At 42.3% G+C, this 27,832-nt stretch overlaps 1 protein-coding gene across 2 annotated transcripts in view; it reads left to right on the top strand.

The window, feature by feature from the left end:
* The window catches only part of LOC100119277 (beta-1,4-glucuronyltransferase 1), a 41,036-nt gene extending 13,433 nt beyond the window's left edge, over positions 1-27,603 (top strand). The window contains exons 2-8 of one of the 2 annotated variants that reach the window (XM_008216950.4): positions 12,303-12,590; positions 13,495-13,961; positions 15,399-15,533; positions 15,895-16,131; positions 21,451-21,786; positions 22,702-22,944; positions 23,527-27,603. In XM_008216950.4, coding sequence (XP_008215172.1) covers positions 13,545-13,961; positions 15,399-15,533; positions 15,895-16,131; positions 21,451-21,786; positions 22,702-22,944; positions 23,527-23,724 — 1,566 coding nt within the window. In that variant the 5' untranslated portion in view covers positions 12,303-12,590; positions 13,495-13,544 and the 3' untranslated portion in view covers positions 23,725-27,603. Of the gene's footprint in view, positions 1-12,302; positions 12,591-13,494; positions 13,962-15,395; positions 15,534-15,894; positions 16,132-21,450; positions 21,787-22,701; positions 22,945-23,526 lie in introns of both variants that reach the window. The other variant, XM_001603025.6, reaches the window with a different exon arrangement.
* Positions 27,604-27,832: the final 229 nt, after the last annotated feature.

The following is a 27,832-nucleotide window of genomic DNA, read 5'->3' as shown; positions in this document are numbered from 1 at the left end:
CGCTCGATAATAATTCACGCGGATCATTCTCCTCGTCGTCGTTGCAATCTCCGTCGTAAAGCATTTTTTTTATTATGCCGCCGCAATCGTAAAAAACAATCCCTCTCTACGTACATACACACACACACACACGCGCCCGAAAGGCTTATCTCGATCGTAAATCCTCGATCTATCAGTTTTCGATGCCAAGAGGGCGCATGTGTGCGCGAGAGAGTCGCTCTCGGGCCTGTAATTCGATACACACACGACGTCACGTTCCCGTCAAAGATTTTCGTCGCTGCTGCTGACGCTGACGAGGAATTGATTGGTTACGTTTTCCTTTTCAAGCTGTTCGAACGTTCTGATTAAATAATGTAAATCTACAGGAGGAAGTTCCACACTTTCACGCGTTAATTATCCACGTAACTCTGTATTGGACGCTTCGCCAACGTCTTTATTACAGAAATTATACACCGGCTTTTGCTTCGCGCTTATAATTATTATTATTATTTCCACGTCTCTGCAGAGTCTCGTGCCACTAGACGCACGTGTGTCTTCCCCGCGGCGAAACTTTTTTAACGACACCAGCTCTCCCCGCGAGAACACAGTGTTTTCCATAAACATAATACTCGAAAAAGCGCGAGGCGTGTAATCCCAAAGACGCTCTTTTGCACCTTCCACTAAAAAAAAAACAAAAAAATTTGCTTAAAAAGTCGCGTAGCTGAGTATAACAATGTGTGCAGACTACTTCGCCCGCGTCTGCTTTCTAAAAAGAAAGAGAGAGGGAAAAAAATCGTTTTAGCTCTTCGCGCGCGCGCGCGCGCGCCGAGAGCAATTACGCTGATAGCCGTATACGCGACGACGACTTTATACATGCCACGGCAAAGGGACTTTTGGGAGAATCACTGTGTATATAGGCTCTTGTATGGCCGAGTTCGGGTTGAATAATTCTTTTTACAATAATGCTTAATTAGTTGGCCAAATCGCGTAATGGGCTTTGGGTAACTAGTTTTCTTTCACTGATGAATAATGCGGAGGAACGTATTGTACCGCTGCTGCTGCTGAGAGGAGGCTTTTGCGCGTTTTAATTGTTTCGCGGAGCCGGGATGATGCTGCTGTGCGCGCGGCGCACGTGACGAAAATTCAGCGCTCTTCTGCAGCGCCAGTTGAATTAACCTTCGCAGAGCGCGTTCTTCTCTGGGCTGTGCTAGATGTGCTAATGTGGTTTATTTTTTTTTGATGATTTTCTCTCTGGGCGCTTCGTTATTCTCATCCTGTTTGTGTCTCTTGAAGTTGATTTACTCGAATTTATTGTAAATTCCCAAATTTTATAAAGCTGATATGAACTAACGTCAAAAATACTTACAACCTATATACCCTTAATTAGGTGAAATTCAAATAACGGCTTATCAAGCATATTAACGTGAGCTCGATTCTATACCCATCCGTTTTATAATTTTAAACCTGACATTGAGTATTCATTTTAAAAATCTCCAGAATATCTGGAAAATTGACCAACCTCGCAAATTGAATTATCTCCACAGAAAATTGTCAATCTACTCGAATCCTCTCTATCTCTCTCGACGACGGCATTAGCGATTAATCTAGCGGCGAAGCAATTTGTCTAACTTAATTCAAACAATTCCGGCGCGACAACTTCGCTGCCGCCATCACAACAAACCATCCGCTTCCCCGCAAATGGCCCGCACTCCAATTGAGCTCCGAAATCATCAATCACCACGTATGCGCTCCCTACTTCCAAAAAAGAAACCCGACGCGCACAAAGCATTCTCTCCATATAACACAATCAACCGCACATCATCTTCAATGATATCCCCGTCCGTACATTCCAACCGCAGAATCCGTCTGATCAGCTATTTTCGAATGTAGGCCACGTACGAGAGAGTTCAAAATTTCTTCCGCAAATACACGCGCACACAAACCTCGCGCACGCGCAGCTCTATCGACGTCGCAAAAAAAACACAAGAATGAATACGTATATGGAAGGGATTAAGCGAAATTAGAACGCACACGATGTGCGTATGCGCTAAGACGCTTTGACCTCGCGTCTCGTTTTTTTTTATTTTTGCAATTTTTTTTTCACTTTTTTGGTTGCCTCAAGCGAAGCTGTATCTGACTGTTGCTTCCGTATTTTTTTTCAGTGGAACTTTGTTGGCGACCCCAGAGGGACTGAGACTTTTTTCCGGGCTATATTGTTAAAAGCTCTGTGCGTGGATTCGGATGATTTGGGTATTGTAATTTGGCAAATGCCTGGCGTGCGCGCGGTTCAATGGGTTTGGCGTTTTTTTTTTTTTGGTCGAGGCTTTGAGCTCGAGAGAGGTTTCTTTGGGTAGTTTGGGCTTTCAAAGCTATGGAAACAGTGTGGTGATCCAGGCGTGTAATTTCGTCGGTGCTCTCGTGGATTTTAATTTGTTCCTAAGTTCGTTGGATTTTTATTAATTAAAGTACAGTCAATACGGGTATTGATTGTAATAACTATCGCAAAATCAGGGTATGCCGTTTGAACATATTCTAAAAATAAGACACCTTTTTGATGACATTTCTCGTCTGCTTCGATTACACTCTACTCTTCCAAAACCACGGCAACTGCATACACAACATTAGAGTACAGCGCAGTTCCGCAAAAGTGTGACAGTCGAAAAAATTCTCACTTCCACTCGCGCACAAAAGGACGTACTCAGGGCAAACGAGTCCGGTGAGTGCGAACAAAAAATAGTCCGCAGCAAAAGACAAAAGCCAGCATTGTCCCCTCCACCCGCACTGTATGCTGCTCATCCAGCGCTTAATAGCCAGTCGTTGTCACAGCGATAGTCTCTCGCATTAAAATCAACAACGTACAACCACGCGAGCTCAGCTCAGCTCTGTCTCTCGCGTCAGAGAATTTTCGCGCTTTAGCTATAATGACTTTTGCAGCAACTACGACTTCTCACCTCAGAGAACCTCATTTGCGACGTGACTCACACACACACACGCACACTCGCGTGTATACATCATCGTATAAGTATCTCTCATCTCGTATAGTCGAGTAATAGCGACGGCGTTTTCTTTTTTAATCCGCTGAGTCTTAACGCGCCGCTGCTCTCGTCGTCGCGCTGTGGATAATAGGCTGCGCTTTGTTGTTTTTATCGCGCGAGATTGCGGGATTCGACCTGTCAATTTTTTTCTCCGCCTCTTCTTCTTCTTGATCAATTATCGACGCTTTAGGGGCGACTCTGGGAAAGGAGCGTCTTTCCTTTGTAAAAGGATGAGTTTTTCTTTTTTTGCTATAAAGTGTGTAATAGCGTGCGGTTTGCTCGATTAAGACGCTCGTTAGAAATGGTTGGGAAATTACGCGGTTTACTTTGAAGAGAAGCGAATGTCGTTGAAGGTGTTCAAGAGTATATACAGATAGTTAGTGCTACGGAGCTGATACTTCATATCCTCTGACGTTTGCCACTTTAATATGCAGTGATGTGCTAGTGTCAATGACAGAGATGGGGCTGTGAAAAATGTCTGGTCATTCGCTTCGAATACATTTCAATTGCGAAGAGCCGACTGTTTCTAGTATTCATATGCGGTTTTGGGTATCTCTTTATTTTCAAAAGTGATACCTGTAATATTACATTACTCGTTTATAACCAGATTGGAATAAGTTTTTTATGTCATGGAAGAATATTTTTGCGAATCATATGATACCTTTTTTTCCTACCCTCGTAAAAACAATATTTATCCAAGTTTTAGCTCGCGTAAGCTTCTTTTATAACATCATACTGTCTCCATAAAGTAGACTTCAAAGGCATGCATATAGAAGATCCGGCAAAAAGCCTCGCGCGCAATGTGATGTGTTTTTGTGACTGAAAATCGAGGCTACCTTTTATTTCGTTCCACATTACACGAATATAGAGCTTACAACCCTTGTGTCTGATCCATCCAATAAAAGTTAATTACCCCAGCTTTCGCATCGAATAAAGCTCCCCGCGCACTGACCATCGATACCTCTGTATCCAACCCTATCACATCTTATCAGTTCACTCACGCATCGAACGCACCATCATCAGCGACCCTCGCAACATAGCACGTCAAAGCCGATCCTCCTTATCTCCATCTCTGTCTCCCTCAATAGGCACGACACCTCCGCACACGTGCTCGTATACGTTTCATCAGCCCCGACACAAAACATCCGTCTTCTTCGTATCATCTCGGCCTTTTTCCGTGTCATACCTGCGACGGTCGATCATCAGCGAGAACAAATATACCAGCGCGTGTAATCATCGTGAACGTCAGTAGAACAAGAACAACGACGTCGCGCGGCTGCACCGAAACGGCAAACAGCACAATGCGCCGGCAAGTTTATCGTATACACGCCAGATTTTCGATCGCCGCATCCAGTGTAGGTGTATATGCGAGGCGTCCATTAACGTCAGCGATAAACGCGAGCTGCTGCACCTGCAGTAGCTCTTCGACTGGGGATATGCCATTGGAGCCGGGCGAGTGTGTTTGTATGGAAATAGCAGCGGTTCTCGTCGATGCTCTCTCAGTCCTTAGTGTATACGCTATACCTGTGCATCAACGCTGCGTACAGAGCTAACGCAAATGACGCTGTAGGCTTTGTGCCGAAAGCTCGCACGCGCTGTGCTTTGCCCCGTGTCATACGACGCTGCAGCTTTCTTTGCACATCAGAGGTATAGATTTGCATCGGGAGAGTATGTAGTATAGCCGCGTCGTCGCATCGATCGCCTTGTGGCTAGAACTTTTTTTTTCTCTTCCTTTGTATATATATATATACTCAAGAGCCGTTTCGCGATCTGACGGTTCCATCCCCTCGAGATGAGCTTGTTAACGAATCTAATGCAATCGGGAGAGGAAGGCTCTTGAACGAGGTTTTACGAGCGCGCGGAGCGGCGTTTCGTTTGACAATAATCGTCGGGCTTGTTTACTAACAGTCGAGGCGATAGCTGTTCGCTAATGGTTCTCCGCTGATTTCCAAGAGTAAGCCGTAAAACTGCGCGAGCTGTGAAAACACTTGCTTTTCATATCGCTTGTAGTTTGCACTGACGCGGCTAATTTGTTGAGATAAAGAGTGCCGGGGTGTGTGCGCGCGCGCGCGCGTGTGTGTGTGTGTATATATATATATATATTCGTTGATTGAAATAACACGCGTCTTCTGCTTTTTTCCGCAGTAGCGTGTTATCGAGCGTGTGTTAGGAGAGTATGTTGAGACTTTGTAATGGATGTTTGGAGAAGCTTTGACAAAAATTTGAAGATCGAGATAGCCATATAACGAGATGTAATCAATCTGTTTTCAATTACAGAGTGTTTATCGAAAGTTTTTATCGACTTTGTATATGATCCAAATTAAGTTTTGACTTGCATTCTGGTATCGACCAATCAGCTTTGGACTCTTCGAGTCTTCGGCCGCCGACGCTAGGTGGCGCATAGCCGCTTTTTCATTTCCCTCGTCTCGATCCGCGAAAGCAGGGCATAAGTAAGAGCTCGTCAGCCAACTTTTGTTAAGCCGCTCATGCTATAACTGCATTGAGTATTTTTCAATTTGTTTAGTGCCCATCTACGTAAAAACCGATACTGTAGCGATAGCGTTACTGTTATATTTGACCGATACGCACGATTCCGATTCACTTCTATACAGAGTCGTACTGCATACGATGAAATGCAGCATAGCACTCGTCATCCATTTGTCAAGTGCAGAATATAATACTCAAAAATAAAAACATTCCATTGCATCGTCCAGGACAGTTGAGCAGTAGCTTCGGATTCGATACAGCAGCTTTACAACACAATAAGGCTTTTGTTCCGGCATCCATGGCATATACGCTGAGTGAAAAGAGAACAACAGCGCTCAGAGCGTCGATGTAAAATCCGAAACACACTTCGCCACTTTCCACAAGAATCTCACCTCGTGCGCATGAACAAAAGGAGTGTATAGAGAGACGAGAACCAGCTCTCCGATATTCCTGGCGACCGTAAAACCTCCTCTCTCTCTCTCTCTCTCTCTCTTTTACTCTCGCAATCACAATCAGAGGATGATGAGCGTGTCTGCATCGGTCGTCATCTCCGATGATATCGACGGCGGTATGGCGCACGACGACACGAATCCATTTGCTTCGCCGCTTTAATTGACTCTCGTTCTTCTTATGCTGCGCGAGCGAGAGCTAGTCTAAGTCCTAACTACCTGTCGAGCGGCTCTTTACGACGGGATTTTCTCTTTCGCGAGAATAATCAAAGCCTTTTACTTCCTATTCTTTTTTTTTCGCTTCTCGCTTTATACACGACACGCGACGGCGACGAAAGCTTCCCGTGCTCTGTTCAATTAATTCTTGCGACGTCGCTGTCGCTGATGATGATGGCGGCGGCGCTGGCTCTCTTTCAGCTCTTGGGAAAATTGCGCTTTTCTCCCGCGCTATACCAGCGCTTCTGCTGGAAGGACGAGTGCACTGCTGTCGTATTGAATCTTTATGGTGGCAAGTGATAACTTTCCGGATGAGTTTCGCTCGGGATTTGGGGGGAGCTTGATGGGAAACAGGTCGCTGCAGTTGTGCACGAGTAACGTTTATTTAAAGCTGTCGTGCGAGTGAAACGTAGACTTATAGCAAACATTCTCGATGTCGTTATAGATCAAACTTGTCAGTTGTTCACTTTTCGAAACTTTCCAAACGAACTCTCGCGGCCGCCGATAATGGAATACAGTTCCCGATTTTTGAGCGCCGGCCAACTTCAAATTAAAGAGATTCTCTCCGCTATAGTCAAGAGAACTTCTTCGAGAAAGCAAATTTCTTCGATAAACAGAGTTCCAATTAAGCTGAAGCCTCTCCGTCCATCGCGACATGCAAATTCTCTTATCAATGCAACCGCTTCTCTGTCTCTTCCACACCGCGACAATAAAGGCCCGAGTGCGCGATTCTCCGATTCTTTAATTTCCTCCCCCCTTCTCGATGGGTATGTATACATAAAGCCATCGACAAATGCTACCGGTAGCCGCCGTCGACGTCATTTCATCTCTCTCTCGCACAATCAGAACCCTTTTCCTTCCTCCTTTTTTTTCCACGGCCGAATTGCCATTCGATTTAGCATCTATCGTGAGGCTGCTGCTGCTCTTTCACTATGATATTCCAGCGGCTCTTTAATTAACGTGAAAATCCCGGCTTGCCTTGAGTGCGTCTATTATGCTTCCCTTTTTCGAAGGGAAAATGCACTACTAGAGCGAGAGAGAGAGAGAGAGAGAGAGAGAGAGAGAGAGAGAGAGAGAGAGAGAGAGAGAGTCGATGTAAAACGGCGCGCGATGAAAGGCTATTGTTGATTAATGCGAGCGCGTTTTGATAATATTTTAGTCTCTGACCCAGTTACGCTCCGGGACATTTCGAGAACTTCACGTTCGTATAATAGTATATAGCCTTTTATTGTCTCCGCCGAAAACAGGCGAGAAAATTGAACGATAATATAACAATGGTATAACGCACCTGCTCTTCTGTTTTAGCAGATTCGCGTGTGTAACGCGTGTAATGTAGTATATGCAACGATTAAACGCGCTCCGATACATATAATAGACGCTGTACACACAACGGCCGCTTTCAATGAACGGTTTCATTAAACTCGCCAGACTGTTTCAAAACTGACAAATTTATTTCCCGTTATATAGACGCAGCGGCTCTTATCACACTCCGCGGGCAGTTAATATTTATATATAGTCGTAGGCGATCCAAGCGTATAAAAAACGAGAGAGAAAAAAGAAGAGAAAAAAAGGTAGCGAGTTGTTAATTCCGATGATATTTGACGAAGAAGAAAAAAAAGGGGCTCATCGTATCCCAAGAGAGCGGCGGAAGTATATACAGGGGATGTGCTGTCGGGGACGAGAGCACATACGTGACCGACTAACCGAAGCCTTATCCTTTTTTTTTCTGTCGAGCGCGACGCGCTATGTGTGTGAGTGATAAGGAGGATAAAAAGAACACCTCCCACGGTCAACGACCGTCGAATACACGAAGTATATATAGCCGGTGTGTCTCACGTGAGGACCACTACGCTCGCATTTGCATAGTTTCAGTAGGTTTTTTTTTGAGATAAAAGTACAGTCGAACGCGATGTAAACCAGATTCGTTCAAACACGCGGAGTAGCGTGTACAAACACTCGCGAGTATATGTGTAAGTGATCAAATATTGACTAATATGTCATCGGTCGCTGTGCTCTTCTCCGCGCGCGCATTGAGTAAAGCTTTGCTTCTTGGACGACCTATATCTCAAAAGGAGTGTGTAATTTGTACATTCAACAATACAATTCAAACACACGCAGCATCGATCCTCCCAAAGAACTAGTTCCCGGCCGCTAATTGTAACTTACGACGTCGGCCTCTAGCACACACACACACACACACACACACACACACACACACGTCCACTGAATAAAACGACAGCTCAGCCCAAACCCTGATTAACTCGCGCGCGATCCTGTGCCGCTTTGTATAACGGTATAACTTACTACCCGTCTTTGGTATAACACATAGAACCTGGAAAAACAGCTAAACTCCAAACTGTAATCCCTCCCTCCCGTCGCGAGCAGACATGCACGTGGTTAGCCTTTTCGTCGCAGGTGTGTGTGTGTGTACGCGAAAGAGACACGTGTATATACGTATACAGTAAACAGTAGTTCTATAGATAAACACACTGCGAGAGAGAAACGCAATTAAGAGCGTAGACGAGTCCGCACGAGCTGCTACTCGGATAAGGGAACCGAGTAGCCGCCTACGCTTCCGGACGCTATACGTACTGATTCCGTGCGGAAGTCGGCTGCTATTGCCGGAAGGACAGCCGCGTGTATCCGCTGCTCTCTCTCTCTCTCTCTCTCTCTCTCTCTCTCTGCGTGAGATGCTCTCCTGCTGGGCTACTACTGGAGAAGAGACTTTTTTCCATGCCAATTGATGGATCAGGGGTGTGAATTTGGGCCGAGGGGAGTTGATTGTTCTCGAGGATGTGGGAATTGTCTGCGTGTGTACTATTATTGTGTTTTATTTAATTTCGTTTATTTTTTTTCTTCTGTTTAGGGAGAATGAATTCTTTCAATTTCAGTCCTTTCAAAGCTTGCTCTAATTCCGCCAAAGCGATACGGCGGAAGATCAATTTCGAAATGGTTTGTCAATCCGTCAAAATCAATTCAACGCATATCAGTAGTGCCACACTGCACATACGTATATGTATATATATATCAATGCGCTAACTATCGATCGATTTTGGGATTTGGTAAGCTCGAGCGAGTATATCTATTTACCACAAAGGTATCGCTTGCTACTGTGTGTGCTTGTGTAGGAGGTTCGATATGTCTTGATTTACCGTTAATGGAATCCGATATACCCGCGTACGCGAATTTTTTCTCGATTATATTGTATACAGAGCCGTTTAATTTTGCAAACTCGTCTGATATTGCATATACAGTATATAGTGATGCTTCCATAACCGGCGTATAGAGCGACGTCCACTTCAGATAAAGAATGTAATCTAATCTCGTATATTGGGGACGTTGCAATATGATGTAATTTCTTTTCTCCACAACAGGTATAACATTTAAACGCTGCAGACTTATTATTATCGATAAAACTTTCCAAAGCCAGTAGTAGTTACACATACCTATAAAACGTCTAATAACACTACGTCAACACTTTCGTCGTATTCACTCATGGTGAAAGCGAAATTCCTCGTTATTATCGTCCAGAAGAAAATAGCCTCTTGCACTTCACCCCCCGCGTCCATATCTAAATTGAATAAACAGTCGTATAAACCCAGCAAAGAAGCCACTCGAGATATATCGGTAATTTGACCGTCGCCGACGACCATACACGATCGCGAATACATCGGGATACGAATCGACTCGATTCGATTTTATTATTTCACTGCAGGACGTGCTATATACACGTCGTTGTAGATCAGGCCGGCCTTTTTTTCTTCTCTCTCCGAGGGCTCGTATCGACGGGCTATTATTCGCCGAGGGTGAACACGACGTGTGTGTGTGTATTTGTTGTTATAGGTGGTATTATTGCTTGTTCCTTTGTCGTGCGCGCCGATTAGACAGATGTGGCGGATAGGTTAACTCTCTAGCAAATTCTTATACGTTCGAGACGTTCGAGAATCGATGAGGGGGCCGGGAGATATCGAGTGTGTTTGTGCTAACGATTCGTTTGAGCTGATTTTTTGTTCTCTCTTTCACATCAAATCTGATCAGTGTCTTCCTCTGTTTATTCTCTGTGCTGTATATGCGCACTCGTGAATATTTCATTTTAAAGAATCCAGGCTTCGATATACTGCCTGCTGCATAATGATCGATGCATAATAATACAGGAGCCAATATGCGAACGTGCGTTTTTCTTTTTCAAAATATTATCCGGATACAATATAGCCTATAACGAAATGAAAACGAAGAGTGGCTGAATGAATAATCATTCGAGAGAGCTGATCTAATCAACGAGTAAATCGATATGCGCACGCGAAAATCCGATAACGTTCGTGAAATGATTGAATAGCTGGTCTTCGAATATCAATGCATATTGTATACATCAGCAGCATAATAAGGATTATTAATCAGATTTATAACAGACTCGAGAGAATCGCTGCCGACACTTGTATACGAGAGAAGCTTTACGGGTGCAACCTGAGCTTTCGTGACGTCTGAGCTGCGCTTCTTTTTTTTCTTCTTCTACACTATAAAGTCGAGTTTCCATGTAATGCAGTAGTCTATTTATAAGTAGGCGAAGCGCTTATTGGTTTAAATTTTTTTTTGCAACGACGAAGGAAGTGACTTCATTACGGATGACGTGCGAGAGGAATTTAACGTTCTTTTTCTTCAACTTGGAGTCCTGGGAAAGGGTGTCGGTTGCATGCTGCACGACTCCTGAATCGCCTGATCGTTTTCTCTCGGTACAAAAGGCCGTACGAGAGCATGATATTTTTGAATAAATCAAGTTCTTATCGTGAATCTAGAAAACAGACTATGTAAAAGTCGAGCGTATATTAGTATAAATCGATCATTAAGTCGGCGCTAAAAAAGAATTGAATTAGTTAAAACTGATCGTCCTTGCGGTGCATCAGCAGTAGCAGCAAAAATATATGCCAGCAGACAACTCAGCTACCCTTAACTTGTGCTCCATTTCACTCCGCCGGGAATAGTCTTATACATACGCGCGGAGGTTTTTTCTTGAACCGGAGAGATATCGACGCGGCTATTATTTGCCGAGAGGGTTTTGGCTTAACGTCGGACTCTTGTATCGAAACATGTATACATTTATACATGTTTCCATACAAGAGTTTCGATAAAAAGTATATATTTATTAAATCGCCGGGAGCAAAGACTATATGCAAGCTCGAAAATAAACCCATAACATAAGATTTGTTATGGTATGGCGTGTAATTGCGTATACACACGCCCCGAAAATACATATCTTAATCAAGGGTGTGTGCCGGACACGAATTACCCTCCTCTCTGATATGCCGCACCTCGACAGCCGAGAGGAGAGCGCGCCGAAAAGGCCTTCGTAGGTCAATCGATATAGAGGCTAATGTGCGACTGACGCGCGATTAATTTTTTTTCCCCCTTTTCACACGCGGCTCGCCTTGTGCTTTTCGGTGACCTATGTACAACGAAACTCGTAGTTCGATCGCGACACTTTTAACGAGCTGTTTCCACATCCGAGTTTCGCAAATATTAGAGACTCTAATCGGACGAGGACAAGTTTATCGGAGTCGTAAAAGGCTGCAGTGTGTGCAGCAGATAATATTAATACCCGAGAGAGTGAGAGCTTCGCGGAAGAAACGACGCCGGTGTCTCTGCCGCGCGGTTTATTACGCTCTTTATGACTAAGCATTTAACTCTTCTTTGTGGGATTAGAAATTCTTCTGGTTCTTTTTTTGCCCGACGCGCCGATGGCGGGAGATTCGAGTGATCGGTCGTTGCGCAAGTGCGACAAGTCATGTAAGAGCTTCTCGAGGCGATGCTTCCGTGATGGAGAGAGGGAACAAGAGAAAAGGTCACATTATTTCTGCTTTTCGACGATGATGGTACTTTCGAATTCCTCCGACGGTTCTAGCCGCCGATGATTGCGGAAACGCGGCGAGTGGGATGGCTTTGAGAGGGGAAAAAAAAAATTGAAGATGCCTTCTCGATGAATGGGTTTTTCTAGCCTTAGCGCTGACGCAACGAGATAAAACCTCGACGATATAAATGGATAATTAATTTTAGATGGATTTATATAGCCTTATCTAAATTACGCTACTTATTACATAGTAGAAGTTGAACAAAAAAAAAAAACTTTTTCCCTGTGTTACAGATCTTGAGAAATCAAGAGATCGAGAAAACCTTTCGTCAACGCGGCGATGATCGACTCGTGATCGGGTCGATGAAAGGTGCCATCAGCATCGGCTTAAAGTAGAAGTGGCGAGAGGCGATTCGTAGGACGAAGGTGGAGGCCTGCGGGGCCGCGTCGACGAAGACGCAGGAGTCGTGGACAGCTTGGGGACCGGAGCCGTCGCCGCGAGGCCCCGGCGCACCGCCACCCCAAAGACCACGCGCTGGTGGCGGAGGAAACGACGGAGGCGACGCCTCGACAACGATTTCGGTTTGTGTATATATAATTTATAATAATCGCGAAGATAAAATTAACGAGTGTGCCGGATGAATTATATTAGCGAGTTGATAAAGTTAACCTTCGCTCTTATGTATAAAGACAGGGTGGAATGCACGATATACACGGGGATATAAATAGACGACGATACGCGATAGACCGGTTTTTATATCACGGCTCTCTCCTATCCGTGTATACTGTAAAGTATATGGCGATATATTCATTGGGATAAAGCGTACACTGTGCGTAAAAACTCGCTTTTCTTCTTTTGTCCATTATGTTTCAACTATACAGCGGGTCTAAATTTGAAATATAGTATTTCGAATTGTTGGGTCGAGTACATCAACATCGTGATACTGTTTTCAATTATAGTAACATTTTCGTTATTAACTTTTATGCTTCTGCGAATAATTATATTCCAAAGTTAAACTCGATAGGAATACAATATTTATTATAAAATATTTTGAAACGAAAGGCAAAATATATGCGTACAGTGGGTTTTGTTTACTCATTGCGTTATTCGATTCGAGTATAGAAAGAATCCGTACAACCCGAGAATTCTAATAACCAAGCAACAATGGATGTGCCACGCGCAGATGCACTTGGAAACCTCGAGAGCTCGCATTAGATCGGTAATAGAGTGGGAAATGAACAAAGGGCTATACGGAGAGAAGATGGTACATAAAGCCGCGACACAAGCTCTCGGCCGTCCAACTCGAACTAAGGACGACTGTACCTGGAATCGAGATTATAGATTCTCTCCGCTTTCCCGCTCTTCTCTCCCTATATTCTCTTCGGCAAGTCCTTTGATCTCGATCCCGCGTGTTTCGTCCTTGCTTCGACAGCCCTTTCCATAATTTTATCGTTATAGCCTTAACGTCATAATTCTCTCCAACAGGGCGGCGTTCGTGACGAGGAGGCGAGGTAGTGCGCGGCTGCAGCAGCAGGATGTTCGGCGTGATCTGCCGGCGCAACTGGGCCCTCAGGCTCTCGATCGTGCTGAACGTCTGCGTGCTGCTCTACGTGTGCGCGCACTTCGGGGCCGTCTCGGGGCCCTGGATCGAAGAGGGCGCCGCTGCCGGGGCGAGCAACTGGGCCGCCAATCCGAACTCCATCGGCGCTTCCTCGGTCCAGGATGCCCAGATATTGCAGCAGGAGGGCACCCAGCCGAGAGCCAATGCCACGGCAGCGTCGACCTCGACTGCCGCAGCTTCTGGAGAAGTCAAGACTGCGGCTGCTCAGCTCGATGGAAAGCTCGAGGCTGGGAAGCTCGAGAAGACGGGCAGCAACGCTGTTGACTTTAAGGGGAACGAGACGAAGCTCGTCGAGTCGAATGCCGTCGAGGAGAAGAAGGTCAATCAAACGGTTGGTGGATTTTGTCTCGCAGATAAAAATTGCTTGATGTAGGACTTACGAGTGTAATAAGTATAGCTGTTGGTATCGTTGGAGCACAGTTACAGGAAGAGATAATATAATTAGGTCGTACGTATGTCTTATCTTGCGTGAATTAGGGACACTTATACGTAAAAAGCAGAACTAGTTCTCTAAGCTTCGTTAACGACCGACAGAAATTACCAGTGTTCCGAACGAATTTGATCTGTAAAGCATTACTTCTGTGGAATAAATTAACTCGCGACAATATTGTACTCGCGCAACGATTAATCATCGGCCGGAATCAAAAATAATCCAGACGTATAAAGCACACAACTCGACTCTCCAGTAGTAGTATAGCATTTCCTCTGTGACAGAATTTCCTCCGACAGTCGAGAGAGAGAGAGCAAGCGGCAAACCGATAAATATTGAAAGTGCAATCAGCATCGCATAATTAGAACGTAACCGGCTAACACGTTTGGAATTGGCCTATATGCGTATATAGCAACGTGTGTTCGGGCTATCATTGCAAGTTGCTCGCATGAACGCCTGGATTTCCCTCTGGTATAGCGCGAAATTAAATTTTCCTCGCGCTGCTAAGTTGATAACACAACAGTTTAGTCACTGTCGGCTCTATTAGTTTGCTGATGCCGTTGCTGCTGCTGCTGCGGTAGGAAACTCAGTTATACCGAATTGCCTTGTTTTTGTTTATTTATTCAGTCCGCGGTTGCAGCCAAGGTCTGTACGTCGTAATTTTTAGCTCGTGGCAGATTCTGGCATTGAATTTTATACGACGAAATTTTCGCAATTGAGAGCAATTTGAAAAAAGTGCTCTCCTATAGTATAACTGATTTCCGCGGTGAAATCGGATCGGTGCGCGTTTATGAAATATATAGAAGTAAAAAGCCGGCGGCGATGTGTATAAAGTTAAAATTGAGTTTTCCGCACTGTGGCGCGGTTTAATCCCTTGATTATGTTGCGACGGAGAAATGAAAAGTCAATAAACGAAGGCAAAGCCATAGGGATCAAGCCGCGGATCAACTTGCAGCGTACACACACTTCGATATAACAATAAAAATTAAAGTGGACGTGCGTCGACGTCGGCAAATAAGCGTCGATCCCCCTCCCCCCCCCCCCTATCCCAAAAACAAACAGGTGCGTGCCCAAAACACACGCGCACAGTCGAATTCTCTCTAGTAAACACACGATAACGACGGAGGTTAGTGAACCGAGTCGTGTGTGTAGCGCGTGTATGCTCCCCCCCCCTCAGACAGCGGGTCATTCATTTTAATTGAACGGCTCATTCGCATATATTCAAATCGATGCTTTCGCGTATAAGGTTGCCGCGATGTATTATTAGAGTCTGACGGCGCTTCGACGCGCTAGCTGAGATTCCGATGAGAGGATTAATCGTACGTTTATTCACAGCAGGTGAATCAGAACAAGGCGAAGAAAGAACTGACGCTGCAGGAAGCGGTACTCTGCAACGACAAGTCCTCCGAGCCGAAAACTGCGCAACGCGGTGACTACTGGGTGCTTTATAATTACGTGCCGATGAGCATGAAGGTGAGTGAATTTTTTTCTTTGTTTGTTGTGCCGGCGTTTGGGAATGTTAATTTTAGCGGAATTCCAGAACGAGTTTTTTCAGCCGGCATACTTTGCTCGATTATGTAAGATCAGAGTGTGTATGCGATGAGGTCAAAAAAGTTGGTTATACTCGATGATTAAATACACTCTCGGTTACACATTTCTGTTTTACTTGCAAATAGTGCGGATTGTCGATCAAATAAATATCGCCGTTAAAAGCATTAGCGCAGTTAATCATTGAAACGATAAGTTGTTGATAAAATAAACGTCGCCATTAAAAGCATTAACACACAGTAATAAAAAATAACACTAACCAACCTCTAACGAACCGAACACACAGGTGCACTGTTGGGAGAGCGTGACGTACACGACGCACGCGGACTACACGTTCCTGGACAATCTGGAGCCGCTGCTGGACAGATGGAGGGCTCCGATATCAATAGCCCTGCACGCGCCCGGAGCCGATTTTCCGCCCACGATTGAAGCCATCAAGTACGCGCGTAGCTGTGGCAGTCCCCTAGTCGCCCAGCTCGTCACCTTCCACGTCTACTTCAGCAGCAAGCACGTGCCAAAAATGGTAGGTTTGCCTCATCTTCCAAGCCCTATTACAGTCTTTTGACTTACAGCTGTTATACACTTCATCAGTGAGATCGAGGCTCTTGTGCTCGAGCGGACATTGCTCGACGGGGGCTTTCGCTTTGGCTTGAGGTTAGAGAGAGAGAGAGATAGTGTTTTTTTTTCCTCGTTTCCACGAGCAACGAGATCGACTTTATACGCATCATTACGGGGTATAATTGCTCGTTAGCACTAGATTATGCGCGCGTGCAGGTGTGTATATGCGTGTGCATTGTGGTGGAAATCGTACAATGATTAATTAGAGACTCGCGCTCCGCACGCGCTTCTTCGAAGTAGAAATGAGCAGGCTCAAATCAGACGCCCACATCTGATCCGATATACGCCCACCATCTGACTTTCATTGAATTATGAATTTCCATCGCACTTCTGCAGCTTAATTAAGGGGCTTATTTAATCGACTTAACCTGTGCGCTTATATCCACCCCGGCGTTAAAGTCGTCACTCGCAAATTATATCAAGTATATTCGCGCGCATCCATACGAGAGCGATTACTTTGGGGGGGGGGATAGTGTTAAATTAATAACGAGAGAGAAAATTAGAGCCACAAGCCGCGCGTTCATTAAATTTTATACCCATTATATCCGGCAGCTTGGGTACACGATACTCGAGCTCTCTCTCTCTCTCTCTCTCTCTCTCTCTCTCTCTCTCTCACACCGTGGGATTTGATCCAGATATCAGTCGTCGACCGAGAAGTGGATGTCTGATTGCTCGCGATTAATGCGATCATCGCGTATATCTCTTAAACCGATGCATCAACCACAAAGCGGTGATCAGCCTCGCGTAATTCTGTTTTCTCGACGCGAAGGTACTTTGAGAGTATTACAAGAGAGATCGTTCGATGGAAGCGTTTAGCAGCGAGGATAGAGGAATAAAACAGGAGTCCTTTCTGACTTCCGTGTCTGAACGTCCGCGTAATTTTCAGCCGCGCGCGCGAGCGTATAATTTTTCGATTCAATCAGCGACGAGGACCTGCGCGCGCTCGTGACATCGCTGCTGTGGGAGAGAAAACGAGGGACCGGAGGTTTGCCTTTTTTGTGTGTTTAGAGAGAAAAATTGCGATGGGGTCGTTTGATACCTTTGAATTCAGACTTTATAAGAAAAGTAAAAGTGTATTGCGTTACATAAATCGATCAAAGAAAGTTACTCGCAAAACAAGATTTACACTTCCGACGACAGCGAAAAGCCATCATTCAAATTCATCTGATCGAATTCCAGCAAAGCAAGCATCCATTGAACAACGACGACGACGACGACGACGACACTTGGAATCCTATCGACGAATTCCACGAACGCCTCTGTACAATACACTCGCGCAAAACAAGAATCCTCCTTATTTCCAGTCGTCGCAGCCGCACATACACATACCTCTCTCGTCGACGATGTCAAGCCCGTAAGAGCGTGAAGAAGAAAAAAAAAGAAGACTCCGGTGCGCGCAAAATTTGTGCCGCGATTTCCATGACCTCGATCGATCACACACAGACAGAGAGGAGCTGCTGCAGCAGTCGGAGAAAGAGATGGAAAAACAGCATCAGCGACTTTTATCTCACGTGCGTGCGTCATCGTTTGCGCTGGGATAGCTCATCGTTTGCCGCGTGTACCTATACCTACTGCAGAGAAGATGATCTCGTTTCTCCATTCCCGATATGCGAGTGAGAGAGATCGTAATTAGGAGGGGCTTGGTTGCTTGGGACGATTGAGGTGTACGAGTTGTACGTTATAGGTAGTGGTCGTGCCTTTTAAAGGCTGAGCGATCGGGGTTTCGAGGATTGTACATTACGCGTTGGATAGTTGTTGTTCAAGTCAACGCTTGACAAATCTGAGGCGTAGAGCGAAGGAAAAAGACAAAATTGTATCGCCGGACTTAACCGACGAATTGATCGTCTCCGTGCGTCAATGCGCATTGTTCAAATACCTCCTGACAAGATTGTCCCATCCAACGCGACGATTAGCACGTGCGGCTATAAAACTGTTTCCACGAATGGCTAATTTTTTTCCAATTTCCTCGGCTCTCTTTCAACGCCTTAAGTGTGTCGCGCTCGATTGTTCCAAAGGCTTCTGGTGCGTGGAAATTACGCGATAACGAAAGCCTGTCATCTCGAGTGTGTATACGCCATATTCCAAAGTTAACTTTTGCTATGTATACGGAATGCGGCCGACAAGCGGATGTTGAAATGGAAGTTTTGGCTCATTGCTAATTACGCACGCAGCCGCGTCGCAGCGTTACTCTCACTTTTGCGAAATCCGCGCTTCTCTTATTGAAACTACCCGACGAGAGCGTGTAGTCATTTTTCTGCATACCGGAATAGCATTTTGTGCACTCTCTGGTGGAAAGTTGTCGAACCTGCTCGAAGATCTCGGCTAATGCTTCTTTTACCGCACTAATAGGATGTCACTAACCGTATTCATCAACGAATCGCTGAGAAAAGGTGCCGGAAGAAAGCGAATTTAATTTGCTTATTGGACGAGTGTACACTCATCGAAATTGGAAGAATATATCGTCGGAGAATTTCCGCAAAAATAAATAAAAGCTTGATCAATTATTCATATGAGCACTCACTTTTTCAGATTTTAAATGCACGCGAACTTTTCCACCATCAAACGAACTTGCAGAATTCATCAATATCAGAGCGAGCTATACATCGTATATCGACTGATCAAACAGAGTAATTAATACACAATTTCAATCTGCGATTCAACTAATCCAATTCACCTGCAGTCGCAAAATCGAATCTCTGCCTCCGCAGCGAAAGCTCATCAAAAAGAAAGATTAAACCTCATAGCTTTTCTCGTTCTCGTGCGGAACGTGAATACTTCGCGAACAACAGCGCATCTGTTTCCCAACCGAAGAAGTGTAATAATATACATACACAACAACTAGCGAAACAGAAGTAATAAAGTACGGCCCAGAGAGAGAGAGAGAGAGAGAGAGAGAGATAGAGATAGTCAATTATTAAATTGCATCAACGAAATCAGCCAACGAAACGCAAATGGTCTACAGTCGCTGCTGCTGCGGCAATTCTCTCGGCGAAAATCGACCTACTCCAGCTGCGTGTAGCAAACGACACAACGACGACGAGAACGGTTTCCGTATAGTCATTATTGTCCATTGAGAAACGTCGATAATAATGTAATAAATGAATGGACTTCAAATCAAAATGACGTTATTATATAACGCAATATCGCTATACCTGACAATCTCCGATACGTATACACCGCTCACGAAAGCTGTGCGCGCGCGTTATCTGTGCACGCATACTATAGCAAATGGAAATTATTCGTTTCTACTTCGCTTTTGCTGCAAAGGGAACTGCGCTACGCGCGCACTCGTCGAAATTAAATAAAATACAAGAGCGAGGCCATTATCTTTAATAATCGCTGGATTGATTCAACCTTAGGCTTTACGACTTCCTATTGTCATGTATAAAGCTCTGCGTAATCGACTATCAAACGGAATTATTACTGCTCCATGCCTTTAATATTAATAAAAGTTTAATACTCGCGCATGTACATGGCTTCGAGTTTTAAAAGCTCCCGCACCGATTTTTCATTCGAAAATAAAAGAAATGCGCAGTTCAGTCGGCTAACGTTTCTTGCATTCTACGCGCGCGCAGTCTTTTATCCAGTTTATTTTTAAAGGAGTAGGTGAAGCGCAGGTCAGAACTTATAGCTCGAGAAGGAACAGCGAATAACAAGTTTAAAAATTAAGTGATTGACGGACGTATGCGCGGCTTTGGCCTACACTGTATCCAGCGAAAACAATCGGTTTGAAAATCGACTGATTTGCGCGAGCGTATAATGGAAAACAGAGGGTCGTCTTATTGTTATCAGACCTTATCTGCTTAGTGGCGCTATGAGCTTCGAATGACGTCAAGTATAACGTTTATAAAAAATGCACGATGCCGCGGCTCGCCAGCATTGAGAATCGTGTCAATCGAAGCTATTTTCATACACCGTCGATTTAGCTGTGTACAAAAAGAGCTGTTTATTTTTGTCGCGGTTCGATTTAATAATGTGGTGCACTTTGCTCTAGTCGAAGCTCCGATGTGTTGTCGAGATTCGTTCGTCGATTATTGATGATTCTATGAGCTTATTTCGATGCGGGTGAAATTTAATAATGTAGCTTTCGAAAAAGCTCTTTGTCAACAGATCTCAGTTTCCAGCCATATGTCGTCAGTGTGCTCGACAGGCATAAAATTTTTGTTGCCGCGAGATAGCTCGATCCATTAGATTACATCCTAGTCGCTTGATTCATAAAATGTATCCTCGCTTTTATCTTGTTTAACCGAAATACAAGCGATAAAGACGTGAGTTTGTGGAAAATCTTTTAATCCTGGCGAAATACATCGATCAGCGAATTATGCGAGGATATGACACGTTTCGCTACACTATTGTACATTTCTAAGTTTTATATCTAAGAATAGCATATTCCTCATTTTGTGAAAAGTGGAGTAACGTTCGAAGAAAAAAGTAAAACAAGCTTCTATTTTTATTTTTGAACCTTTGCTTTTCAAGTCTTTTATTTTGGAAGTGCTTGATGTTTACTTCGTCTCGCGTATTTTTATAAAATTTCTCTGGATAACGCAAGCCTTCGAGCGAAAGAAAACATAGCAATACGTACGTGACGCAGTTGGATTGAAGGTGAAATAAAAACAAAATGGTCGAAAAGTTTTCCGACGCGCGATACAGAAAAGCTCGTATCCTTCAAAATACCTTGACAAAGAAAGGGCTAAACACATTGAAAGTTCTAAGCATTACTATAAAAGCCAAAATTAGCCGAGTTTTCGAAATAGTTGGGATAACGGCAATTTTCTCTTATCCTCTTCTTATTTCACGTCATTAAGGAAAGTTCAAGCTATCACAAAGTATCCTGTGCAGCTTTGAGAAACTTCTATTAATAAAAGAAAATTATTTTATCGATCGCTAGATGATCTTCTGTATCTTTGTTCATTTTCTTTTGTCAAGAACAGACTGTTCTGAAATACTTTTGCCGATGGAGACAATATTCGTATATAGATATATAATTTCTGATGCATCATGCTCCTCTAATTTGCAAATGAATGTTTGATAGTAATTTAGCATACTATGTTAGTAGATGAATAATTAGCTACATGTATTCGAAACGACACGATAATTTGATTCTGGAAATATTAGTTCGAACTTCTGATTTTAAAACACTATTAATAAGTTTTTAATTCGAACAAAAGTCAAAATATTTTATATATGTTTTAAAGAAAATCAATTCATTTTTAAAACTCCACAGATCCCATCGGGTGAAAAGGTTGCCTCGGAACGAGCAAACTGCAGCAAGCCAGCACCCTGGGTGAACGTCAACGCCGCCAGTATGTACAAAAACTACCGCAAGCTCCTGTACCCGGTGAACGTCGGACGCAATGTGGCTCGTGAGTCTGCACCTACGAGGTACGTTCTGGCCAGCGACATCGAGCTCTATCCCAGCCCTGATCTGCCGGCCAAGTTTCTCGAAATGATCCGGCGCAACGATCAGCCAGCTCTGCTCAAGCCTAATCCCAAGGTCTTCGTTCTGTCGATATTCGAGGTCGACGAGAAGAGTCAGCCGCCCGCCAATAAGACGAGACTGGTAAGTTGTTTATAATTTGTTATTTGATGAATTTGATACTGTGAAAACGGTTGTTACTACTATGTTTGATTTTATGCACACGTATCATTCAGTTGCTAGCACTTTCTGCCAATTTACTAACTGTATGAATGAGCATGACCTAATCGTTCATTAATTGAAAATAAATAACTAAAGATCGTAAAATTTAACTTCTGGTTCTATTAAATATATCGTTATTTGTCTGTACGTCTGTAATTTTTAATACCACAATTATAATAAGTAGTGCTGCAGTTAAAGTATTACTCAACACAACGGAACAAAACTATAGTTGAAATCTATAATTAACAAGGCATAGCTCATTTATACAATAATATAAATTCAGCTCCAATAACTCTTGTTTACTTTTAAAACTATATTGCATCATTCGAAGATTGCATGGCGAAGCTATGACTGAGGTATTAAATTATTACTCGCAACTTTTAATGGCTTCAACACTGCGGAGTGACAAAAGTTTTCGATGAAAAACGTACAAATTGCTGCAACTTTTTAGTGGCCGTAAACCCAAATTCGCTTTTTAACTAGTTTTAATGAACCGTTAAATGACTTTAAGGAATGTCCCATTGTATAAAGCCATTATATAAAGTAATGCTCGCGCAATGACAGCTCACAGTTGCTAAACTTGTCATTAGAATAATTTTCAAAATTTATGTACACCTCCTTTTTGTCATGCTGAAGTTAATATAGCGTGTAACTGTACAAATCTCCAGTAACAAACTTTTTCATAGATGACAAAAAGTGCTTTGAACGATAAATGACATAACGAATTACACCATCGTTTGTGCAAAGCTTGAGCAATCGAGTGACTCCAATACTTGAGTACTGGAAAAAAGGGAAATGTCATACTAGATCCTAATGTACCTAAATTCAAATTTCTAGATGCAAATGCTGAAGGCAGGAACAGCTATACCGTTCCACAAGAAGCTGTGCGCCGGTTGCCACAACGTGCCGCGTAGCAAGGAGTGGCAGGAAGCCCCAGAGACGTCGGGTTTACACATATTCCACACCGGCAAACGTACCGGCAGCTTTATACACTGGGAGCCGATCTACATCGGCACCAACGACGACCCGCTCTATGATGAGCGGCTAAGCTGGGAGGGCAAAAGCGACAAGATGACACAGGTATAATAGTGTACTTTCGCCGTTTCTTCGTATTCGTTCTCCTTTCGTTTATGGAATCGTAATAGGGTATTATTTGTTGAATGTAGGCGTATCGTCAAACTATGCGTGCACGCCGTATGATTAGAATAGAGAACGCTTATTAGAAATCGCTATAATTGTAGTTTCTTAAAAAATCCAGTCTTATGAACCGTTAGAGAAGGTGGATTCAAAGAGAGCAAAAAGTGTACTTTAGTTCGATTAGTGGAACTTGAGAGTATCTTGTCGAAAAACCCTACTTTTGAAACTCATTAATTAACAGAAGCACAAGATCAGAAGATCTTATACAGAACTTAACTGCAAAATCGATTTGAGTCATTCGTTTAACACGGCGAAATACGACCGCGTCCTTCTACCAGATTAGCATAACTGAATTAAGCATAAAGAGAAGGATGAAAACTTTACTTGATCGTTTTATGTAAAATATCTAGTATAATGTACACGTATTAAAAATGTTACAAACTTTGTCTTTACTAAACTTTAAGTATCAGTGGAATTCGCCATATTGCATAAATCTTCACATTCATCTTATTTTTCCTATTTCAGGGCTACGCGCTATGCGTGCTGGACTACGACTTCCTGATAGTGGACAACGCATTCTTGGTGCATCGGCCAGGAATCAAGGTCTTCAAAAAGGACAACTATCGAGATACGCTCACGGCCAAAACCAACGTTCTCATTAAGAAGATCATCGTTCCGGAGCTGAAAGTGCTCTACGGTACAAGGAAGGGTTGTGCCGTCTAGTGCTACGCGGCCGCGCCGGCCCGTCCGCCGCGGGGCCTCAAAGTGCCAAAAACCGTATCAACTCGTCGCTGTGTCTTTCTCTAACGACCAGCGGATTCTCCACCCGCGACGAAGAATAGTTATTTTTTAAGAAACCACACAGCGGTACAAGGTGCTTAATCGTTTGCGCGATGACGTGCGGTGGAGAGAGGACGATGAGTTCAGTGACTTAGACAGATGCTCTAATAGACGCCGGTGCGAGAAGAAAATATTTTTCTATCCACGACAGGTAGGAGAGGTTCGGTTGAACGAGCAGACGCTATGCATGATGCCATTCGATTCTCGTTTCGATGACGAGAGTCGCGCGCTGGCGCTGCGCATAGACAAAACTGTGTGTATGTGAGAGAGATGAAGAAAACGTGTGCGGCTTGCGGTACAGTGGGCCGAGCGCGAGTCAGACGAATTTTTCCCAGGAGACCGCTTCTCCTGACACTTTCCACTTTCAGCGTTATACATATATACATAGATAGAGATAGAGACGCATATACATATATTAAGTCGTCGCATTGTATACTACGTAGATTACAGTTAAGTAGCTCTATTACTCCTCTAGTTGGATTTATTCGATCACGCGCTGGCAATTTGACTTTCGCGTGAATCGCGTGATTTTCCGCAAAACCCTCGGGAAACATTGCGACTCTCAATATGTCGATATAGATAGTATATAAAGTAAAAACATTTGCTAGGGAATCTATATAGCGTGTCATTCCAACCGGTGAGAAAAGCTTACAGTCTTTCTCGAAGAATGTATACGTTGCCGTAGCATCGTAAGGCTTGTAATTCGCTTTATTTGACCCATCGACACTCACGTCGTTTCTTTTACGATCAACCAATTGCCAGAGCTATGTCGAATTATCAAAGTTCAGGACGTTTGCCTGCAGTATGAACAATAGGACACGTAGTCGTTCATTGTAAAAAAGTTTTTTAAAAAGTGATCAAGCATATACCGAACTCATGGTAGCAAACAAAGAGAAAAAAGTGATAAATAAAATTAAAAATCGCGCGCATTGAAAATGCGCTTCAGGTTGTAATTAACAAAAAAGTGCGCGTCCGTGACGCAGGAATAGTCATAGCATTGTATCATATAAACCTATAAATATTTTTTTATATCAGCGTGTGGCAAGGAAACTCAAAGTGGCGATGCGATTATTTAAAAAACAAAAATTAATTGTTGTACGTGGGAGAGAGTCTTGCAGAATCGTGCAGATTGCCAGAAGGAGGTCGCCTTTTCTCCTTTGGTGTGGTTTTTCATCATTGGATCTACCTGTGTTACTATGGTGGATAAGATTCAATTTTAATCACTGGTTATCTAAAAAAATCCGAGCGATTGACTTTTCTATGAATAAATTAAGCTCATTTGAGCTTTATGTTTTAATGGTGCGTTTGTTAGAAATTTTAATTTGACGAATTATAGTTTAATTTTTTTTTTTCTATGATAAAACTTATTCTTTGATCGCATTGTTACAAAACGTGTTGACCCGACGAGCAATGGTAGTTCATTAAGGTGGTTATGAACTCTAGTGGAGAAATATAATTAAAGTCGGCCAACTAAACTGTTACTTTCATCATCTAATTTGGTTATAAACTAAACAAAAATGACTAAACTTAGTATTCCTATGGTATTGGATGAAGTTTCGTTTGATATATTTTGCCACTAGAAAAATCTGAACGTTTCGTAACCATCGACGTGATTGCATTGCAAGTTCCTAGTGCATTTTCTTGTTTGTTAATTTACCAATGGGCTGTGCAATTATTTCGCGCGAGCTACATGAACTACAGCAGGTCTAAGAGACAGTTGTGTATAAATGCAGAAAGAGAAATAAGAGATAACACGAGCGACGTGTCTCATGTGTAAATACCCCGTGCCTTACAAGAGAACAAATTTCAGCTTCCGAGACATTTTCTACGTCGTGGAGACGCTCGAGGTAGTTGAAAGTATGTGTGTTGTCAATTTCTATTATTATTTTTAAACGGTTACTCGTATTTTGCAAATATTCAGGACAGATTTGATTTAGACAAGTTTTTAAAAATATCAAAGGAAATAAGAATTTTAATTAATGTGAATTTATTTGTCCTTTTAACTTTACACTTATATTTATAGATGTCGTATACACCTTCAAGAATAAATTTTAATCATTTTTAATGGATTATTATACATTCCTACTTTCTGAAATGTCTCTGTACGTCAATATTGGAGGCAAGACTATATTATCTTTGGATAAATCAAAGGTTTATCATAAAATTATTACCTTCGTTTAACTTGTCATTATATCAATAGCTAATTTTTATAGATACTTGTAGCCTTTCTTTATCATTATTGACATTTTATTGCAAAATTAAGTCAACAAATTCTAAAATTGTAGTAAAAAATGGTAAAGCTGGGGCGGTATTATTCTTAAAAAAAGAATTGAATGCATAATATTGTTATCTGTACTTCGGAAAAATATTATTTACGATAATATCAACAAAACTACATAAAAATCCCCCTTTTAATAAATACATATATTTTTCAGTATATATCTCTAAGTAAAGAAGTGCAGGAATCGCATTTATAATCGTATGACTTGAATTTCCCTTATAGAGCATTACTAGATTTGTAAGCAATACGAAATGTAAATATATAAATATATACAACTAATAATTACTTGCAAAACTCATTGCCGAAAAATGCGAACACATACGTTAACTTATATTTAAACAATGCTTTGAACATGTGTACGCATCGCGTTACTTAACTCAATTTGTTTACAATTTTCATTGTTTTTTATGATGCTTTTACTAAGGTCAACAAATTACAACTATACCGACGAAAGTTATTAATTTGATCTTATTTTACGTTGAAAGTTTTTTCAAGGAAACACTGATAATTTAAACAATCTTTTATTGTATATTTCACTCGTTAATTATTGCGTGATGTTAATAATTAGTTTTACAAGTGAAAATAATTTTTTTTTCTCTGTTATTTATATCAGTATATACCTATTTGTCAAGTATTTTTGCATAATTTGCCATTTACTATACCTCAAACAAAGATTTCTCCGAAAGTAAATTAAAAGATTTGTTAAAAATAATTGCAAAGGTTGGCGGGATAAATACACATTTGAAATGTTCTAACTATGAATCTTATTAATCAGATTTTCGAGAAATCTTTTTGCCAAAGTAGTCAACCATTCATTTTTTATGGTTTTAAGCTATGTAATAAAATATGAACTTAAGAGAAAACAATCAGGATGCAATAATTTTGCCAAACTACTGTTAAAATAAATCTAATATATATATATTTAAAGACCTAGTGTAATCGAAGTCCGAGTTGTTTCACTGTGTAATTTAGACTTCGATCATAGCGATTATTACTTATTGCAAAATGATCGAACAAGTTACAACTTTTTTCGATCATCATCGCGTAATTAAAACGCAGTCAAACAATAATGTTAAAATATTTGTATTAACACGTATGCCAAACAAAGTATAATTATTCTCAAGCAACTATTCTTAATAAAATGATTGAATCCTGACTGTTTTCATCGTCTACTGTAATATATACGTATGTAAGCTCTGTAAATGTCTATCGACTGACCAGTATATACATAAAAAAAGTAAAAGGAATACCGCGATGGAAGACGAGTAAAAAGCATATAGCATAGGGTTGAACTCACTGCGCGTTGTGGTAGACTTAATTTTTTTATTGTATACGTGCTCTTATCGATGTGCCACACACGAGAATCTCGTCGACACGGCAGAAACGATCCCCTTATGTATGAATACGCTTGTACAAATGTATAAGTATTTTCGAAAAAAGAAGAATGAATAAATAAAATAAAATAAAGAGTAAAAAGAAAACATTGTGTCACTGTCTTTTCTCTGATATGTACATACACTACATAAACAATAAATTTATTTATTACTTTTACAAATATGACACGGGCTTCGCAAGTATATAAACATATTTATGAGCAATGAATTTCGAGTGATTGCAATCCATTAAACATGAAAAATATAATGGTAAAATTTAACTTGTTCATTTGGTGTAGGCGTGCATGCTCAACGCGAATAACAAAAGCACAGTAGC

The sequence above is a fragment of the Nasonia vitripennis genome, chromosome 1 (assembly GCF_009193385.2).
Source record: "Nasonia vitripennis strain AsymCx chromosome 1, Nvit_psr_1.1, whole genome shotgun sequence".
In the NCBI taxonomy this organism is placed as follows: domain Eukaryota; kingdom Metazoa; phylum Arthropoda; class Insecta; order Hymenoptera; family Pteromalidae; genus Nasonia; species Nasonia vitripennis.
This window is presented reverse-complemented; position numbering and strand designations above follow the sequence as displayed.